A 19,057-nucleotide genomic window follows, 5' to 3' on the forward strand; every position below is an offset into this window, starting at 1 on the left:
GGCTCGAAATTTGCCCTAATTTTGGTCCCAAATTTTTCCCTAAAAAAATATTAGTAATTTCGGTGTACCGGTACCGGCCCAGACCGATACCCGGGTACTCGAAGAAAAAAATCGGGCTTCGAGCGGGCTTTGGCAGGTGACTTTGAGATTTTGTCCAGACCAAACTCGATTTCTAATCAGGCATAGTGTTGTTGGGCCCAGACCGCCCAAGCCAAATTGTTATTGTACCGCGGGCAAGCCCGACCGAACTGATTCCCAACCCTACTTAGAGCATCTCTAATGCAAAACTCAAAACAAACTCAATTTGTCCTATGTGTCAAGGCTAAATTGAGTTTCTCTTTCCTATATCAATATTGAGATCCTCAATTCAAATGACATCTCTAATGCAACACTCCAAAAACTTAAAAATAACTTAGGTGTCATTTCCTATATCAATATTGAGATCTTCAATTCAAAAGACATCTCTAATGCAACACTCTAAAAACTTAAAAATAACTTAGGTGTCATTTCCTACATCAATATTGAGATCTTAAATTCAAAAGACATCTCTAATGCAACACCCTAAAAACTTAAAAATAACTTAGGTGTCATTTCCTAGATGGATAATTGAGATTCTCAAAAGAAATCTCAAAGATTGAGTTTCTTCTTGAGATATCTTAACATTAAATGATGTCAAATCATTTTGATATTCAAATTGATCGCCGCGTTGGAGAGAGGAAATTTAGAAAAACAAAAAACTCAAGAAAATCTTAGGTGACACTTTGAGTTTTTCAATTTAAGTGTTGCATTGGAGATGCTTTTACCAACAGGGAAGTTCCGCCATAGACATCAATCATTAAGTCAGATTTTCTTACTACGGCAGATATCTTACTGTTAACGGTCAGTGAAATTATAAGATTTCATCGCTGACCGTAAAAGTGATAAGAGCCACCCAGCCCGGACATGGTGGGTAAGGATCTGTTCACCCACTAACAACGTAGGTCAACAAATTCGTACTCCTCGTTCTCTCTCTCTCCTCTCTGGTAAGCCTTCTTCCCCGATTCCTCCCATCATCCATGGAGTCACAAAACCCTAACCCTAATCCTTCCCCGCATAACAACAACACTGACCCTGAATCTATACTTCCGGAGTTGAATGATGTTTCTGATGGCACAGTCGGTGTTCGAGCTTCCGATGATCTGGTTCAAGAGGTATTCATCCCTTAACTGTTCAGTTTTGAATCTTTGAAATTTAAAAGTTCATGTTTTTCGTATGCCCTAATCAATGTTTCGTCCAATTAAGTGATTTTGCCTCATTTTAATCTCTCTGATTTGCCCTAATTTTTCACTTATGAGCTTCTTCTGTTCTTTGTGAAAAGCTTCCCCATTTTGCCCTAAAAATTGATATATTCAACCTATTAACAAGAGTCGTATGGTTTTTCTTAGGGGAGCTGAATAAGTTAGTAGTATATTGGTATAGTTAGTCCTTTGAAGTTGCCCTAATTTTTAGTTTCTCAACCTTTAGTGTATCCATCTTTTCACTCTGACCTTATGTTAGTTACTTCAAAAGATCAGACTAGATGATTAGCGAAACTTATTCTGATTACCCAATAATGTATTTTTATATTCTAAACAGGATGAAGCTGAAATTACTATTAATGATTGTGTAATCGTCCCGAATTTGGATTCTAATGATAACGAAAAAACATCGGAAGTTGATCAAGGGTTTCGTTTGGATGAATTACTAGAACCAAAAGTTGGGATGATTTTCGATACTGCAAAAGAAGCATTCGATTATTACAATGAATATGCAAGAAAGATAGGTTTTCGTGTGAGGATACTACGAACAAACATGAACAGAACTCATCGTAGTAAAATTCACCGACAAGTATTAGTTTGTTCATGTGAAGGCACCTATAAGATGATTAGAAAACCTAGAAAAAGAAGGGAAAGTAAGCGATTTGAATGTTTGGCTGTGTTCGAGATTAAGCTGATTACAGGAGATAAGTATGCATTGATTAGGTTCAAAGCGGAACACACACACGATCTTGTCCCCCCAAAGTTTTATAATTATCTCAAGACCCCGAAGAAACTTGAATCTACCCAAATTTTAGAAAAAAGTACGTTGGGAGCAAACCAGGCTGACCTTTACCCTTACCTTCCTGAAGAAGCTGATTTATCTGATTCTAACAATACAGGTTCTGGGTTTTTCAAAAGGGGTGATGCTCATTTTATCCTTGAATATTTTAGGGCAAAGAAGAAAGAAAACCGCCATTTTTTTTACTCTTTTCGAACCAATGGAGAAGGTAATATATGTGGAGTTTTCTTTTGTGATGCAAAGTCGAGAAGGGACTACGGGTTATTTGGTGATGCGGTTTGTTTCGATACAACGTTTAAAACAAACAACTATGATATGGTATGTGTACCAATTATAGGAATCAACAATCATGGGCAACCCATACTTTTTGGATGTGGTCTAATAGATGGTGAGACAACAGATGCTGTTATTTGGTTGTTTACTACTTTCTTGGAAGCTATGGGAGGAAAGAAACCGATTAGTGTACTTACCGATCAATCTCCGTCGATCTCAAATGCAGTTAGTGTTGTGTTTCCCAACTCTCATCATGGATTATGTTTATGGCATATATTTCAAAGTGCATCGAAGCACTTAACTAAAGTATATAAAGCATTTAAATCATTTTCAGCACAATTCAGATCTTGCATACATGATCCAGAAACAGTCGAAGAATTTGAACAGAGTTGGACCAAGTTGATAGAAGATTACGGGCTTAGAGGTACTGAATGGTTGCAGGGGTTATACGATTTGAGAACGAAGTGGGCTCAAGTTTATAGTCCTGGTCATTTCTGTGCCGGCATGACCACAACAGAAAGGAGTGAGAGTATTAGCAAGTTTCTGAAGGCCTACTTTGGTACAGGAAGTGTTCTTCTTCGGGAGTTTATAGATCAATATACCAAAGCAATGGATGATCGATACGAAAAGGAAAAGGAAGCAGAAAAAAAGACACAGCAAACAGCACCTATTTTGATTTCTGCTTGGTCTGTAGAGAAAGAAGCCTCAAAATTGTACACTAGGGAGATGTTCTATGCTTTTCAAGAAGGTCTTCGGCAAACTATTGACTTGTTACTCGAATTAGAAAGAGATGATGGAACAAGCCATACGTATAGAGCTACTGAGATGGAAGGTCAGAAGAAGATTCGAACACTTACATATAACCTTTTGGAACAATCAGTATCGTGTAGTTGTAGAAAATTTGAGTTCAATGGAATTTTATGCTCTCATGCTTTGAAGTTATTCCGGGATTTACAATATAGGAGTTTACCTACTCAATACTACTTAAATAGATGGACACGAAACGTTATAGATGAAGATGTTTTTGACCCTTTTGGGGAATTAATCCCTAACGACAGTGATCCTTCATTCACAGCTCGGTATAGTGAGTTGTTACAAATTTCTCAAAGAATTCTGACTAAGGGTTCAAAATCACAAGAAGTGTTTTCTTTTACCAAGTCTTTACTAGTAGAGGTTGAGTCGAAGATTGAAGCGCATCTGAATCCTAGGGAAGAACAAAGGCATATAGGTCAAAGGAGCAAATCCAACACTTTTCAAAATCCTGTGTCAAATTTGAACGAGGCAGCACCAACACAGGTTAGATTAAATTTCCCTTCCAATGATATGAAATGCTTAGATTATTTTGCTTATGGGTGAAAATTATCTATGAAATCGATATTTATTTTACGTGTTATGGTTGTTGCTAATTATGTAGGAGATATTTGGAATGGTCCAACACCAACCAAATTATAGCCAAGGTGGTTTGCAGTGGATGATGAACCGACGAGTAATTCATCCTCAAGGTGTTCATCCTCGAGATATTCTCCCACCATATAATTTAGCTCCTTCTCAACATCAAAGACAATTCATCCCGAACGGATTGTTCATGTCTCATGAGGTACAAAACTTTGCATCTTAATATTTGCCTAATGATGATGTATCTACCCTCTCTCTCATCTTCTGATATTTAGCTATTTAGATCAACCTAAATTTTACCCATCTATTTCAATCGATATAGGCATCTTCTTCGCAAATAACGCCACAAGAAATGCCTCGTTAACAATCTGTAAGTGCCGCTCATCTTGTATTCTGAGTTGTAAGTGCCTTTCATCTTAGTTATCTGAATTAGCCATTTAATCGACATTCTTTTTGTATTTTGTAGTTGTAAAGCAAACCGTGACTGGTATGGTACTATGGTGGACAAATGTACGTTGTCGCAAAATCTCCCAGTGCCTGTTGGCCACGATAGTTGTATTTTCGTTGATCTAGTCAGGCAGGCAGGCGCAGTAGTTAATACGAACGTAATATCTTAAATCTACTGGACTTTCTAATAGCACGATGAACTCAGAAATAATCGCTTATTTATCGACATTTGCTTCCTTTTGCTGGGCTAGAAAGCTGTGTTCAGCTTGGATGCTTGAAACGTCTTATTTCATTTCTGGGTATTAAGTTGTGAGTGTTAAAATGTTCACTCCGTGAGTTTGTATCCAACAAGCCACATTTTGTAGTGTCTGAACTCCATCTGGAAGTTCGTAAGGTGACTTCCGGTTATCTATTTCTGTTTTATGATCAATGTGTTTTATAGCTTTACTAAAGATGAAATTGATATAGTACGACCTGTTGTAGAATCAATCAATGAACACAAGTATTAGAACCGAGCAAGACTTCCTATAGAAATGCAAGATGTTTTCCTTTTCATTGTGAAATTTGCAGGTTTTGGCGACAGGTTATAGAACGGAGAACGTGCAACCAAGAAGAATGCGAGGCTTATTCTGACCTCTTACTTTTGTCTATTTTGCAAGATAATTCATGAATCAACTAGCCCGCATGTGTCCTGATGTATGATCCCATTTCAAAACCCTAATTAGAATCTGCCGTTAAGAAACTCCATATCACTTGCTTCACCGATGAGTTGTGAAATTCACGAATAAGAGTGATGAGAGAGATAGGGCCAACACGGGAGGATAAGAAACCCTAACTGCAGTGAGGAGATGTGTTGGGAAATTTGTGAAGAAGAGTGAAGAGAGAGATAGGGCCACCGCGTGAGGAGAGAGCGCAAATTTGTGAAGAAGAGTGAGAAAATGGTTTTCACATGACGAGAGGTAAATATTCACAACTTTTTTCACACTTTTTTTCTAGTGGGAGATGTGTTTTCACATCCTTTCAGCCCACTCAAACAGCAAAAAATTGATTTTCTTATGAAAGTCGGACTTTCCTACCCAATTCTCACAGGTATCAAAACGGACCCTAGAAGTTCCTTTTTTTTTTGTGCAAGGACCCTAAAAGTTGTGCAACAAGACATTAACATTGTGACTGTCCATTGGTTTGGTGCCGTAGGCATAACCAAAACTTGGTCCAACTGAAGAGGGATGTGTCCATAACTCCCACAAAAGCCTCCCCAATAGGACAATCATATATAACTTCAATTTTCATCACACAACTGCTACAATCTCAAGAATATCATCAAACTGAAAGACCATCACAAACCTAACTAATTCATAACAATTATCTTATTGTATCCAACCTCTTCAATTTTGATGTCTAAATTAATGAAATAGAAACCAACACCTGGATCTGGTTCTGGCCAGAAAGGAGGATAAAACATTAACCACCACCCACTTTTAGCCTGTCCTCTTCAAATCTGGACCCTAAAACTTATACCCACTCATTGTCCAACTCCACTTATCCTCATAATTTGGAAAGATATCTCAGTAATCTAACCTGTTCTCCCACGGCCCACCCCGTCCTCACTGTCACCCCTCATCTAATTTCAATATCTCTGCCACGTCACAACTTTCGCCCCTGACAAACTTGCTCGAGAGTTCAAAACAGTTCCATAATCCCTACTGAAACCACGTTCAAATGACTACCAATTGGATATTAAATCGCCTACTCTAACTCTCTAGTATAGAAAAGAAAAGCCAATACACAACTTAAAAGCCTGATTCTGTAATCTTAGTACCTGCTCAGTGATTTTATTAGATCCTACTAAATCATATTTCCCTAATAAGACAACAAAGATCAACTGAAAGAAGAGTGCCATTATCAAAGCCTCAAATAGCATCAAGTACTGAAAAATACTATTATTTTTGATAGTTAAATGCTCACTCAATGAAGAATTCCTTTCTCTCCCAATAGAACTCTATAATCCAGCCTTCTTTTCCAGCTTCTGGATTTGATTCAGGAATATCCATGTCATCTGTAAAACAAACCGTTCATAAAGTTAACAAAACAGACAAGAAATTAACGATATTTCAAATTGTTTTACACCTTTCTGTTTTTCTTTTCCATAGTTTTCCTTTTCGATCGAACAAGAAATTGGGCCGAAGACCCATTTCCCTGTTGGTCTAGGTAAAAAAGTATGTGGGCTCCCCTATGCAAAACTCTGCAAACTAGTGCAGATTTTGTATATCATGTGCCTAACTAGTCGAGAGCTTACTCTATCCAGAACATAGGGACCCGAAGCCTAAAAGTAGATCAATTCTTTTAGACAAAAGAAAATTTGCCCTAGGGAATTGTTGTCATTGTCCCAGTTAAAAATCTTTGATGTTAGAGAAATCAAGGCAAGAATAAGGAAATAATTACCATGACGTGAGGAGCAATCCTAATACAGTATACAGGAAATCCGGTGTATAATTTGAAGGGTCCGCCAGATTTTACAGTTTTCAGAGCACAGTCCAAAGAGCCGGTATATGGGAACTTCCCACTAGCATCAGGTTGCATTTTCTGAATTTGGGTTTTCACATAATCAAATGGTAAACTACAAGCAGCAGCACACAACCCAGAAACAGCACTTGCCCCTGCAGGAGAAAATAATATGATCATCCAATCTAGATCTTCAATTCTGAAAGAAGTCTCCAAGAAGTATATCAAATGATCAGATAAGACTATTATGTAAATCGACAACACAATGTACTTGTGTGCAGATTTAGTTGTTTTATCTAGAATGCCAATATCTTGAGATCTGTATCAGAGTTTCTTGTCAGTCAAATTAAATTTGGATCAAATCGAAAGTATACCAAGGTAGGACAAGTGTAACGAAAAGTAAGACAAGGTAAACAAATTTGGACTAGAATTTTTAAAGAATAGATGAAATAATAGGTACATTACTGACAAAGAGAAACATATTATAACTGGCAATCTGGCATAAAGACTACTTAATTTGCAATGAACTGTTACTTCAATGTCTATCAGGAAGTAATGCAAAAACGAAGGAATATTACGGTTAAGTATCTTACCCACAACAGTACTAATTTCCCCAAAACCAAGAGTGTCCTTGAACAACTCAACACTTTGGTCATAAGAAGCAAGCATTCCCATATTCAAAGCCATAGCCCTCACTACAGTTGGACCTGCACCTTTCCAAAGTGCCAAAACTCCTTCATCTGCAACTATACGAGATAGTGCATGGAATGCATTTGTATAGTTTCGGCGTTGTGCAAGCGGTAGAGTTGCATCAGCTTGCATACGGATAAGAGCTAAATCTGCTGGACTACCAACAGTGGCACCAATGGCTCCAGCTGTTAGACCACATAGAGCCTTCTGATAAAGGGGTAATGGTTTCCCTTCATTTGCTTCAATTGCTTTATTTGTCAATATCCTGAGAAGCCGAAAGAACAAATATTCACAATAACGAAGCAGATAACTAAATTTTCACTAGTAACTAAATTCATATAAATTCTTACCTGAACGATCCAAGTCGAGCAGTGGTATATGTAGCTTGCCTAAGTAGTCCAGCTGACAGGCCCTGGCCGATAATGATACCATCAGATTTCATATAATAGAAAAATAAGCAAAATAAAAAGCATTCACTTTTTTTTTCTAAAAGATTTGAATGAATATATATTGAAAAGAAAGCAAACTGTACAGAGAGGTGAAAAAACCAAAAAAAGAAAACTGGGGGTATATCATCCAAGCATTCACTTAGAATAAGCTAAATACGTCTTCATGCCTTAGACAGTGATTATGTGCTTTTAACAGAGCTAAGACATAAACAAACTTGACTTCATACAAAACTAGTTCAGTATGATATGTCTTCATCTGCGTAACATGTATTATGTGGTTCCCATCAAGGTTATGATCTATTACTCCATCGGCTCACCAAGACACTATACAAGGTTGTAAAGTTTCCTTGTTCAGTCTCATTCCATATGGAGACACCCATAACGTTCAAGAAAATGATGCTTTCCGATCAGACATCGGAATCAGGAAAAACATCACTTGCATGAGATTGTATAGTGTTAATTGCACAAAAATATAAATATAGATCAAATTGAAACTGCGAATGAATATTATAAATAAAAAGGGGATACGAGTAAGGCGCCACGCGGTAGGTATTAGGCACCACTCTACTGGCATAAAATACCCTTAATCTTCATATAAACAAGTCCATCTTTAGATGAAAATATTGCCATTTTATTCTGACTCAAAGACTAAGACCCTAAGTTTTATAAATATCGACGACCCTTTGGGCTTTGTCTTCATATCATTGCCTCAATTCTTTCTATTTATCCAGAACATAGTAAATTGTTAGAATTTTGAATTCATAAGCATACTAGTTGACGGCTAAAACAAAATTTGATAATGCACACAAGAGAGATAGAGAGCTATCCCTTCACCTTGTACAATGCGCCAAAACCTTCTTCACGGAGCATGTTCCTGGTCACCTGAGCCGCGGACCCCTGACCTAATTGAATCCTCACCTGAAACCCAAACCATATAAACAATTTGACCAAATTCCGTTAATCAAGATCTAATCTTCAAAAACAAACCCTAACCCTTTCATAGTTTGAAAAAGATGAATCTGAGGGTAGCAGATATCAACTCGATTACTACCCAAAATATCATATTTAGCTATAAATTAGTAGAATCAAAGAAAAATGGATAAACATTATTAAAAAAAAAAAATGGAACCTTGATCATGTCAACAGGTTGAATGACGCAGGTGGCTAGCATTCCAGAAGCTCCGCCATTAACGAAAGGTTTGACAGTAGGCCAAACACCTCCTAATGGCTTTGCCTTCTCTTCTCCCATTTTCTGGTTAAGAATTTCGAGTTAGAGAGAGAAAGTAGAGAGAGAAAGTGAGTGGAGAGAAAGCAAGGGTTAGCTTTAAGAATGAAAGAAAGTAGTTCACTCCCTCTTTTTCTCTCTCTCTATTTCTCAGTTGAAAGAAGAAAGTGAGTGAAAGAAAGCAAGGCGTGAAAGAAAGAGGGTTTGGGTTTGTGGTTGGTAACGAAATAATAACCCTGGCTTTCCTAATAAACTACGAAAGTAACACCTGATTTATTATCCCCAAGTTGGAAATTTGTACTTCCCTAGGTTGTTCTATACTGGTGACGTTATTACTTCATTTAACACATAAAAAAGGCTAAGGTGGTAATTGTATGATTTGAGGTCATTTAATCAATATATTCTTAATTACGGTTGTGTTGTTTTTATATTTTCAGATCTAAAACCTCAGTTGGTGATCAACCACAAAGTTCAAATGTTTATTTTGTAGTTAACTAAGGTGCTGTTTATTTTTTTCTTTGTGTCTAAATCTGAATTGGCTGAATCTAAATTAGTCGAACTGAATTGGTTGAATCTGAATTAGCCGAATTATTATGTTTGTTTTTTAAATCTGAAATATTGGGTCTGAATTAGGATTTTGATGTTTATACCCTCATTCCATCTTTTTAACCCAAAACCCTAATTTACCAATTTATCTTTCTCCTTCTATTTGTGACCAAGAAACACCCTAATGTAGGAATCTTCTTTCTCCACTTTCCTGCCCCTCTCACTCTCTCTTTTCCCCCATTAGCTAACAGGTAAGAGTCTCTCTCTCCTTCTTGCTCTCTCTCTCTCTCTGTCACCTTCCAGTTGTGGTGGTGGCTGGTTTGTTGTGGTGGTGGTTTGGTTTGTTGTGGTGGTGGCGGCTGGTGAAGGAGTTGAAGGAGATGTCCTTCGACCAAGGTGACAATGCGAACAATTTGTCGGATAGGACAATTGATGTGGAAGATCATCAAGTCCGGTTGATTTAGGGATCGTAGAGTTGTAGCTAGAGACCAACTACGATCGTCGAATTACGAAGTAATTCGCGGCTAACTTCGATCGGATCCTACAACGGGTTACACATAAGAGTGACAAATTGATCTAGGATATGACTAGTGGGAGTGAAATATAATCATGGGAGTGTCCCATAAACATATCTCACAGGCCTAAAAAGGAATTAGGCAAAGATAGTACAAAAAGGCCAAAAATAGGATTTTGGGCCTAGACCGGTTCGGGTACTTGTAGGACTCGGACTGGGCTGAATTTTGGAGGGTTAGTTGCTGATATAATAAACATTATATCTGCCAATTTTCGTGGTGTTTGGACACCTCCTCATTAGGGAATTGAGAAAATATCAATAGTTGTTATTTTCGACTATTTCCCTAAATCTTATTCTAAAGGGTGTTTTAGGAAACCTAAAAGGAGGTGGATTCTTATTAGGGTTCTATATAAACACTCTTAGGGCAGAGAATAAGGTGTGGAATTTCTCTCTAATCTTTCTTACTCTACCACATCAAGTAGAGAGGAGAAAGTGAGCTAATTCCCATTAACTATCTATCTAGTCAAAGAAGAAGGTGTTTTTCTTTCCAACCACCATTAGTGTGCTAGCTATACAACAAGGTGGGAGATCAAATTGATTGCTCGTGTCCCAAGTAGAGGAGCTACACTTGAAGCTCTTTGTCTTCTTTAATCAATATATTCAACTAGTTCGAGGGAAAAGCGATTAAGGTAATCTACTATCTCCATTAGTTTAATTACTAGTTTTGCATGATGATCTTGGGGATACTAGTGTTAGATATTAGATGTCGTTATCCGCTATAAACACTAGTATAAGGGTATAAATCCCTACAGTAGCGTCAGAGCCTCTTGCAATTAACTAGTTTTTGCTAAGAATTGAACTAATTCATATATGATATGCTTGATAGGTTGAAAATTGAGTTTATAAAAGTATTTTAGAAGGTGTTTTAAAAGTATTTTAAACTCATAATTTGATGGGATTCAATAAATTTTCAAATTGAGAATCAAATTGATGATTGAAAGTGTTTTAAAAACTCAATTTGATTGAATTTTGGTCTAATCCATGCTTGATTAAGTTGATAGTTATTTTTAAAAGGGTTTTTTAAACATAAGAATTTGATTGATTTTGAATCGGATTCAAGAATTTTTTTTAAATAGATTTCAAAATTTGTTCTTGAAAGAGTTTCGAAAACCTAGATTTTGATCCAAAATTGGTTTGATTAAGAGTTGTTTTTAAGTTTTGGAAACTTTTGAAAAACAAAAAATTTGGAATTTTAGAAGTGTTCTAAAAAGAGTTGTTTTGAGTTTAGGAAACTCCCAAAACAAATTTGGAAAATTTAAAAGTTTCTAAAAGTTTTAAAAAAGAATTTTAGAAGTGTTCTAAAAGGAATTTCAAAATTTTAGAAAAGCTTTAAAATTGGAAAATAGCAACTTAGAGTTGCATAAGAAAAAAAAAAAAAAAAGAAAAAATTTTGGAAACTAGGGTTTTGAAAAACCCTAGTGTCCGGCCAGGAAGCTTCCTGGCCGGACCAGAAGCTCCTGGACGCGTCTAGAGCAGCTACTGGGGACGCGTCTTGGAGACGCGTCCAGGTCGCGTCTAGGACGCGATCAGCAGCTGCAAGGGAGCTTCCTGGACGCGTTTGAGACGCGTCCGAGACGCGTCCAGAGCTCTCAACCAGGCGCGTCTTGGAGATGCGTCTGGGAGGTTCTGGGTGTCTCGGACTAGGTCCGAGACACCTAGTGCTGGTCCGGTCCAGCACTAGACACGTCTAGGACGCGTCTGGTACATGGACTAGCGTCCTGGCTCCGGCCAGGACGAGACCAGGCCTTGATAGGCCTCGGCCAGGACATGCCGGCCCTATGGGCCGTGCTATGTCCGGACCTTGTTCGAGCCCTTTTTGGGCTTGGGCCGGGACTTGTCCCGGGCTTTTTCGAGGCTTTTCGGACCACGAAAAGGGACCATCATTCGAGTGGGAGTTTTTGCCAAAATTTGTTCCGATTCCAACAAAATAATTCCAAAATCAATCCGGGCCATCCAGAAGGCCAAAACGGATTTCTCTTTAAATTGATTTATGAAATCATTAAGAATCGAACCAATATTTTTTTCGAAATTGACCCGGGCTGTCAGAACCCAAAACGGAGTTTTTCTTAAAGATGATTTTTAGAAATCATAAAAGATAAAACCGGAACGCACCATTAGTTAAATTCTTCAAATTTAGACTTAAGGACCGTAATGTGACATGTGATGTCAACAAAAGTATCTCCCAAGATAATCATGCATATATAATTCTTAGCCTTGATATATTATATGATTGCATGTGATGTGAATGCGGGAAACTAGTATGGCCATAGATTTATTTCTTTATTCTTGTTTTAAGCACGGATGGGTGCATGCTTTGTAATTAATTTTAATTTCAAGTTTATACGATCTGCGAATTGTTAGAGTCTTGTAATTAAAGTTTAGGGTCTATGAGTCCATTGAAGAAACTCGAGGATGAAATCCAAAGGCGAGTGGGAGAAATCAATGGAGGTTCAAAGATGGCGATCTAAGACGAACCAAAAGGCGAAACAAGAAGAAAACCAAAGGAGATTAGATCTTCTAGGTTAGGGGCCATACTAGGATCCATGTCTGCTTGATTTACTTTCTCGCGCGCATTTACTTACTTATTTACGCTTTATGTCGTGGATGTTAGTTAGGCTAAATAGTTCACTATAACAAACGCCAGACTAGCGTAAAAGTCCCCAAAAACGTAATCTTGAGTAATCGCCTATCCAGATTAAGAGACTCGTTGCGCCCTTGTTCGAGGAAGGTGGGTCGGCCTTCGCAGAGTACCTCCTCTACCTTGGGACAATGCGGGTAGGTCTATAGAAGAGGCCTACACGTCTAAATGGTTCTACTCAACGAGATCAGCAAGAGAGTCTTGGATACTCGAGGCAAAAGGATAGATTAGTCATTCATTAATGAAATCTATCAACCAAGAGTCATAAGGTATGATCAGTGAAGTAGTTCACTCACCCGGAATGACGGAGTCAAAGGGTAGGGCCTTCGTCCGCTTTACTCCGAAGAACTGAGATCTTGGAATCACTTATTCAATCGGGGACGATTTTTATTGAATAATGTGGGAAAACTAATGTTTTTCAAAAACGATAACGAGTTTTAAAACTTTGCCATTTCTTTTATGTAGTTCAAAGATGACAAAAGATATTTTCAACTTCCGCTCACTTCTCGACAAGGAGAAGCTGAATGAGCACAACTTTCTTGACTGGGAGAGGAACCTGGGAATAGTTCTCAGGATGGAAGGAAAACAACATGTACTAGAAACTCCAATTCCTGTATTGGATGATAATTCGACTAAAGAAGAGATAATTGAAGAAAAGAGTGTGCGGAAAAAGGCAGAGCCTGTAACTTGCTTAATGCTAGCAACCATGGAACCGACTCTGCAAGAGCAGTTCATAGACATGGATGCTTACTCCATGATACGACAACTTCGGGAAATGTTCCAGAAACAATCGAGATTGGAGAGGTTTGAAACCTCTAAAGCAATTATGGACATGCGCCTTGAAAAGGGAAAACCAGTTGGGCCTCATGTTCGTCAAATGATCAAGCTCATGGGCAAGCTGGCTAAACTAGGTTTCCCTTATAGCCAACAGACAGCTACCGACACTATCCTTCACTCCCTCCATAGTGGTTTTAATCAGTTTAAAATGAACTACAACATGAATGGATGGGATAAAACGTTGGAGGAACTTCATTCTATGCTTCTAACAGCCGAAAAGGACGTCGCTATAGTGGAGACTAAGAAGGACGTTCTTATGGTACAAAAGGACAAAGGGTTTAAGAAAGGTGGAAAACAGAAGAAGAAAACCGCATCAAAAGGGAAAGGCAAACGGGTTGCCAAACCTAAAGACAAAAGTCCTCCTCCTGACACCAAATGTTTCTACTGTGATGGCAAGGGCCACTGGAAAAGAAACTGCCCTAAATTCTTGGAGGACAAGAAGAATGGAACAGTGGCTTCCAATTCAGGTATAAACAGCTAACTCATTAAATACTGTAAAAATTCCCAAACTTTGGTATGTGATACCTAAAATTGCCCTATCATTGTGAATGGACAGGTGCAACTGGGAACTGAGTATTTGGCTAAGGAAGACAAGATCCAAGAGGGAGCAGAAGCCTCGACTGCTAAGGATGCTGAAAGGGATCGAAGTCTACTTTAGGCACTAATCTAGATTAAGCGTTTTTCTAGTTTTTAACATCATCTCTGTACTAAGTATTATGGAGAATCAATAAAGAATTTTATTTCTAAATTGAGATGTTATTAGAAGTGCTAAATTAAACAAACTATACCTAAGGATTCTAAACTTGGTTAAACACCTACAAGATAGGTTCAAATAACCAAAACATGAATCAACTGATAAGAAAGAAAGTCTTGAGTCAGAAACAGAGATTGATCGTCAAACGTACTTCTAACCTATTCATATTTGGAGTGTCCAAAAGGATTAAGATGAAGAACACGAATCAAACTCTATCCTCCAAAATCCATTAAGTCTAGACATAGCTTCCCACAAAACTACCAAAATTCCGTCTAAAGCTAGAACTTGTAAAAAGCGTTACACTTGTAAAAAGCGTTACACTTGTAAAAAGCGTTACACTTGTAAAAAGCGTTACAAAACTAGATAATATCTGACGCGATTTCTTTTGAAAGAAATTTGGGCTTCTTCCACAACCAATCAAGAGAACAAAGTGTTTGTTGCTCATGATAGTATTCTTCTAGTAATTAGCACACCTAGTAGTTTGGGAGAAAAGTACTAATTATTACAAGAATAAGTGGGAGAAAAGTACACAAGTCGATTTAATTCGATCATGAAGAACAATCATGAAACTTATACAAGTCGATTTAATTCGATCATGAGAAAAATCATGGAGGGTCATGAAGAACAATCATGAAACTTGTACAAGACGATTAAATTCGACCAAGAGCAACAAACTGCGGCTCCTCGGAAAAGGAAAGGTTAAAGATATGATCTTGTAAACCCACCGCACAAAAGCGAACGGCATTCGCAGGAGAACTCTCAAAGCGAGTGAAAGTGTCTCTAAAGGAATATCTCAAAGTAGTTGAGAAAACTCCAAGTTGTTGTTCAAAAGCCCTGAAAGGTCAAAAATAAAATCTTAAAGACTCAGAAAATAAAGGTTATTTCTGAAAAGATAAAAGACCTGCGCAGAAACGGAAACTGACTCTAGATTTTGGCTAGAAGCCAAAATCATCGTGGAATCCATATCTCGTCAAGACATGAAGCTTGATAATTTAAGTCAACAAAAGACCTAAATTGGTTTTCCAAAGTAGAAAACTGAGAAGGATGGAAACATTCATGTTTCCCGAAACTAGACAAGAAGAATAAGATTCTTCCAATCAAGTTATGTCCATAGGCATGCTTCAGAAATCTATCGACGGATTAAAAGCACGCAAGAGTTAGAATCTTCGATTCAAAAGGCAATCAAAGAAGTTTGATTCCTGAGGAATGAAGATAATCTTGAATCACGAGTTTCAAGAAGGTAAGTGGGAGAAACAAACCTTCCGGGTCCGTATGCTGAGTACATACAAAAGATTGAGTACGACATAAGATGTTGTGTAACAGTGAACACACTGACTCAATAAAAGGACCACACACAAGAATGAAATGCCATTTTGGGCATCTGAAGATCTATAAGCATAGATCAAAAGGATGATAGGATTAGAGAGACTCAGTACGCTGAGATGCTTGAGATCCGAAACAGAAAATCTAAGACTCGGAAAGTTTAAAAGAATTTCGACCCAAAACTCATGACTAAGAGCGTTGCTAAATCGGAGTTTGAAAAGACACCGATGCAGCAAACAAGCATGAGAGGGAGATTTATGTTCGAATACATAAAGTCAATCATATTGGATATGATTAGCATTTGAATATCCAAATTCGGATTTGAAAACCGAAACACTACTTAGAAACATCCTAGAAGGCTAAAGGATGAAGTAGTACAAAAGTTGAACATGTCATCGTAGCAAACTTCCAGACATGGAAGGAAAGTAGGCTAAAAGTGTTTTAAGCCGGGAACTGTTGTAAATACTACATAAAGAATTAAAAGTCTTAAACTCTAGTAAAAGTTACTAGAAATTATCAAGGTTGAAGATAACGGTCTTCAAATTAATTGATAATTAGCAAAGTTTAAACGGATTACATCCGTAGTCAAACTAAACTGTCACCTAAGACAAAGTATGAGAGTTATACACGAGTCTAAGGCATGAGGTATAATTTTAAACCTCGACAAGTAAAACTGAGTGGGTAAAAAGAGTTTTACGAAAGAGGCTCAGATTTACAACTCTCGTTAACAGAAATAATAGAGTTATTTCACAAGTTGTCTAAATTTGGTTTAGTGTTTAAACGACAGTCCATTGATGATAAAACATTCCGAATAGGTTTGTCAGATACGTGATCTGATGAATGAAACCCCATTAAGTGAACTTGGAATATTTATTATCAAATCCTTGGTCCAGGTCATTGCATGGACAACAATGACTCACGAAGACTAGCACGAGAGTCGATGGGATAGCGCAGTTTCATGGGCTATAGGAATAATACATTCTATTCGACTACGTGGGTGTGTAAAAGGTTTATACACTGGATAACCCTCAAATGAGAAGTACATCACTCGTGATGAACGTCAATACTTCTCATAAAGACAATTGGAGAGATTCCTCAAAACATGAGTGCTCCACTCATCTTATGAAAGGAATGTCCGACTTTGGTTCCGTCAAACGCCGCGTCGTAAAAGGAGGTTATAAAGACGGATACTGGGAAGGACAGGATAGACATGAAGTTAAGTGGGAGCGCAAGAATGGATTGTGTCATCCTAAATCACATTAGGTACAAAGTGTCTCAAGGCCACTTGATGAGTAGCAACTGAAAATGCGTGGCCACGCTCAAACGGATTAGGAGTTAATCGTTTGTATTTTACAGTTGTACTCGGATATCAAGAAAGTCTGAATGACGTGACGTATCAGATGGGATACTAAATTGACACGGGAATCGAGGCATTGCACTTGTTCTAAGTCCAAGTGGGAGTCTGAAGGAGATGTCCTTCGACCAAGGTGACAATGCGAACAATTTGTCGGATAGGATAATTGATGTGGAAGATCATCAAGTCCGATTGATTTAGGGATCGTAGAGTTGTAGCTGGAGACCAACTACGATCGTCGAATTACGAAGTAATTCGCGGCTAACTTCGATCGGATCCTACAACGGGTTACACATAAGAGTGACAAATTGATCTAGGATATGACTAGTGGGAGTGAAATATAATCATGGGAGTGTCCCATAAACATATCTCACAGGCCTAAAAAGGAATTAGGCAAAGATAGTACAAAAAGGCCAAAAACAGGGTTTTGGGCCTAGACCGATTCGGGTACTTCTAGGACTCGGATTGGGATGAATTTTGGAGGGTTAGTTTCTGATATAATAAAAATTATATATGCCAATTTTCGTGGTGTTTGGAAACTTCCTCCTTAGGGAATTGAGAAAATATCAATAGTTGTTATTTTCGACTATTTCCCTAAATCTTATTCTAAAGGGTGTTTTAGGAAACCTAAAAGGAGGTGGATTATTATTAGGGTTCTATATAAACACTCTTAGGGCAGAGAATAAGGTGTGGAATTTCTCTCTATGCTTTCTTACTCTACCACATCAAGTAGAGAGGAGAAAGTGAGATAATTCCCATTAACTATTTATCTAGTCAAAGAAGAAGGTGTTCTTCTTTCCAACCACCATTGGTGTGCTAGCTATACAACAAGGTGGGAGATCAAATTGATTGCTCGTGTCCCAAGTAGAGGAGCTACACTTGAAGCTCTTGGTCTTCTTTAATCAATTCAACTAGTTCGAGGGAAAAGCGATTAAGGTAATCTACTATCTCCATTAGTTTAATTACTAGTTTTGCATGATGATCTTGGGGATACTAGTGTTAGATATTAGATGTCGTTATCCGCTATAAACACTAGTATAAGGGTATAAATCCCTACAGCTGGTTCATCTGGTGGCGGTGATGTGGTTATTGTTGGTGGTGGTGGCGCTCTAGTGCGGTGTGATGGTGGCAGTGATGTAGTTCCTATCGTTAGTGGTGGCGATTTGATTACTGTTGGTGGTGGTGGTGGTTCTGTGTTGGTGGTTCTGCTGGTTCTGTGATGGTGGTTCTGTGGTGGTTAAGTGGTAGTTCTGTGGTGGTTAGTGGTGGTTCTGTGGTGGTGGTTAGTGGTGGTTTTGTGGTGGTTAGTGGTGCTTGTTCTGTTGTGGTGGTTCTGTGGGGGTGGTGGTGGAGATGGTGTTGGAGATGGTGGTGGTGGAATTTTTTTAATCCATGTGGTTATTAGTGTAAATTAACACAATTCAGATTTTGACATTGGTTTCAAACTTGTTTTGAAGTCTGAAAAATGTAGGCCTTTTTTCAGCTAATTCAGACATTGAGTTAATTCAGCTAAATTTCAGATTTTCCTAAATAACAAAAACAAAAATCTGAAATCTGAATTGATCCCAATTCAGATTTCAGATCTGAAAATAAACAAAAAACAAACAGCACCTAAATCTGAAGTGTTTGTTGGATGGATTAAATAAAGGGTTGTTTCTCAAATAGCTATTAACTTTGTGATAAGTTTCCTGCCTAATGACCCCCTTTTTGAGTTTCTGTTAAACAGTCATCATTTCTCTCTCCTCTATCTCATAACCTCTCTCTGCCACCTCATCTTCTCGCTTTATCATCTTCACCGACGAAGGTCGCCGACCGATTAATTTTCCGGTCGGCAACCTTCAAACCTAATTTTTTTTCTCTTCTTCTTTCTCTCTCTTCTCACTATCTCTCTCTCTCTCTCTTTCTGTACTGGCCGTCAAAGGGAGGAACTCTTCGCTGGCCGTCAGTCTGGGAAACTAGACCTTCGTCGGTCTG

General features: G+C 38.1%; 2 protein-coding genes across 3 annotated transcripts; one reads left to right on the plus strand and one right to left on the minus strand.

Moving 5' to 3' along the window:
- The first annotated feature begins 523 nt into the window (after positions 1 to 523).
- On the plus strand, positions 524 to 4,725 carry LOC147566790 (protein FAR1-RELATED SEQUENCE 5-like). 2 transcript variants are annotated; one of them, XM_086653345.1, is made up of 5 exons: positions 524 to 1,190; positions 1,615 to 3,645; positions 3,764 to 3,946; positions 4,067 to 4,114; positions 4,211 to 4,725. In XM_086653345.1, exons 1-4 carry the CDS (start codon positions 1,056 to 1,058, stop codon positions 4,106 to 4,108), a joined length of 2,391 nt encoding a protein of 796 aa, XP_086509471.1. In that variant the 5' UTR covers positions 524 to 1,055; the 3' UTR covers positions 4,109 to 4,114; positions 4,211 to 4,725. The 2 variants fall into 2 exon arrangements, with proteins under 2 accessions (XP_086509471.1, XP_086509472.1); XM_086653346.1 differs by having other exon boundaries at positions 585 to 1,190; positions 1,727 to 3,645.
- A 1,265-nt stretch (positions 4,726 to 5,990) lies between these two features.
- On the minus strand, positions 5,991 to 9,369 carry LOC147566791 (Mitochondrial substrate carrier family protein). The gene is made up of 6 exons (XM_086653347.1): positions 8,962 to 9,369; positions 8,667 to 8,750; positions 7,734 to 7,795; positions 7,287 to 7,648; positions 6,634 to 6,848; positions 5,991 to 6,247 (listed from the first exon to the last, which is right to left on the minus strand). Exons 1-6 carry the CDS (start codon positions 9,079 to 9,081, stop codon positions 6,191 to 6,193), a joined length of 900 nt encoding a protein of 299 aa, XP_086509473.1. The 5' UTR covers positions 9,082 to 9,369; the 3' UTR covers positions 5,991 to 6,190.
- Positions 9,370 to 19,057: the final 9,688 nt, after the last annotated feature.

This window comes from Eschscholzia californica, unplaced genomic scaffold, assembly GCF_041429995.1.
Source record: "Eschscholzia californica isolate CP2 unplaced genomic scaffold, dmEscCali1.0.p SCAF_1, whole genome shotgun sequence".
NCBI classification, from domain to species: Eukaryota; Viridiplantae; Streptophyta; class Magnoliopsida; order Ranunculales; family Papaveraceae; genus Eschscholzia; species Eschscholzia californica.

Coding starts and splice junctions, on each gene's coding strand:
- LOC147566791 (XM_086653347.1), bottom strand. CDS start 9,081: ATGGGAGAAGAGAAGGCAAAGCCATTAGGAGGTGTTTGGCCTACTGTC. Junction 7,649..7,733: donor GCTCGACTTGGATCGTTCAG/GTAAGAATTTAT, acceptor TCGGCTTCTCAG/GATATTGACAAATAAAGCAA. Junction 6,849..7,286: donor GGAAATTAGTACTGTTGTGG/GTAAGATACTTA, acceptor TTTCTCCTGCAG/GGGCAAGTGCTGTTTCTGGG.
- LOC147566790 (XM_086653345.1), top strand. CDS start 1,056: ATGGAGTCACAAAACCCTAACCCTAATCCTTCCCCGCATAACAACAAC. Junction 1,191..1,614: donor CCGATGATCTGGTTCAAGAG/GTATTCATCCCT, acceptor TATTCTAAACAG/GATGAAGCTGAAATTACTAT. Junction 3,646..3,763: donor ACGAGGCAGCACCAACACAG/GTTAGATTAAAT, acceptor CTAATTATGTAG/GAGATATTTGGAATGGTCCA.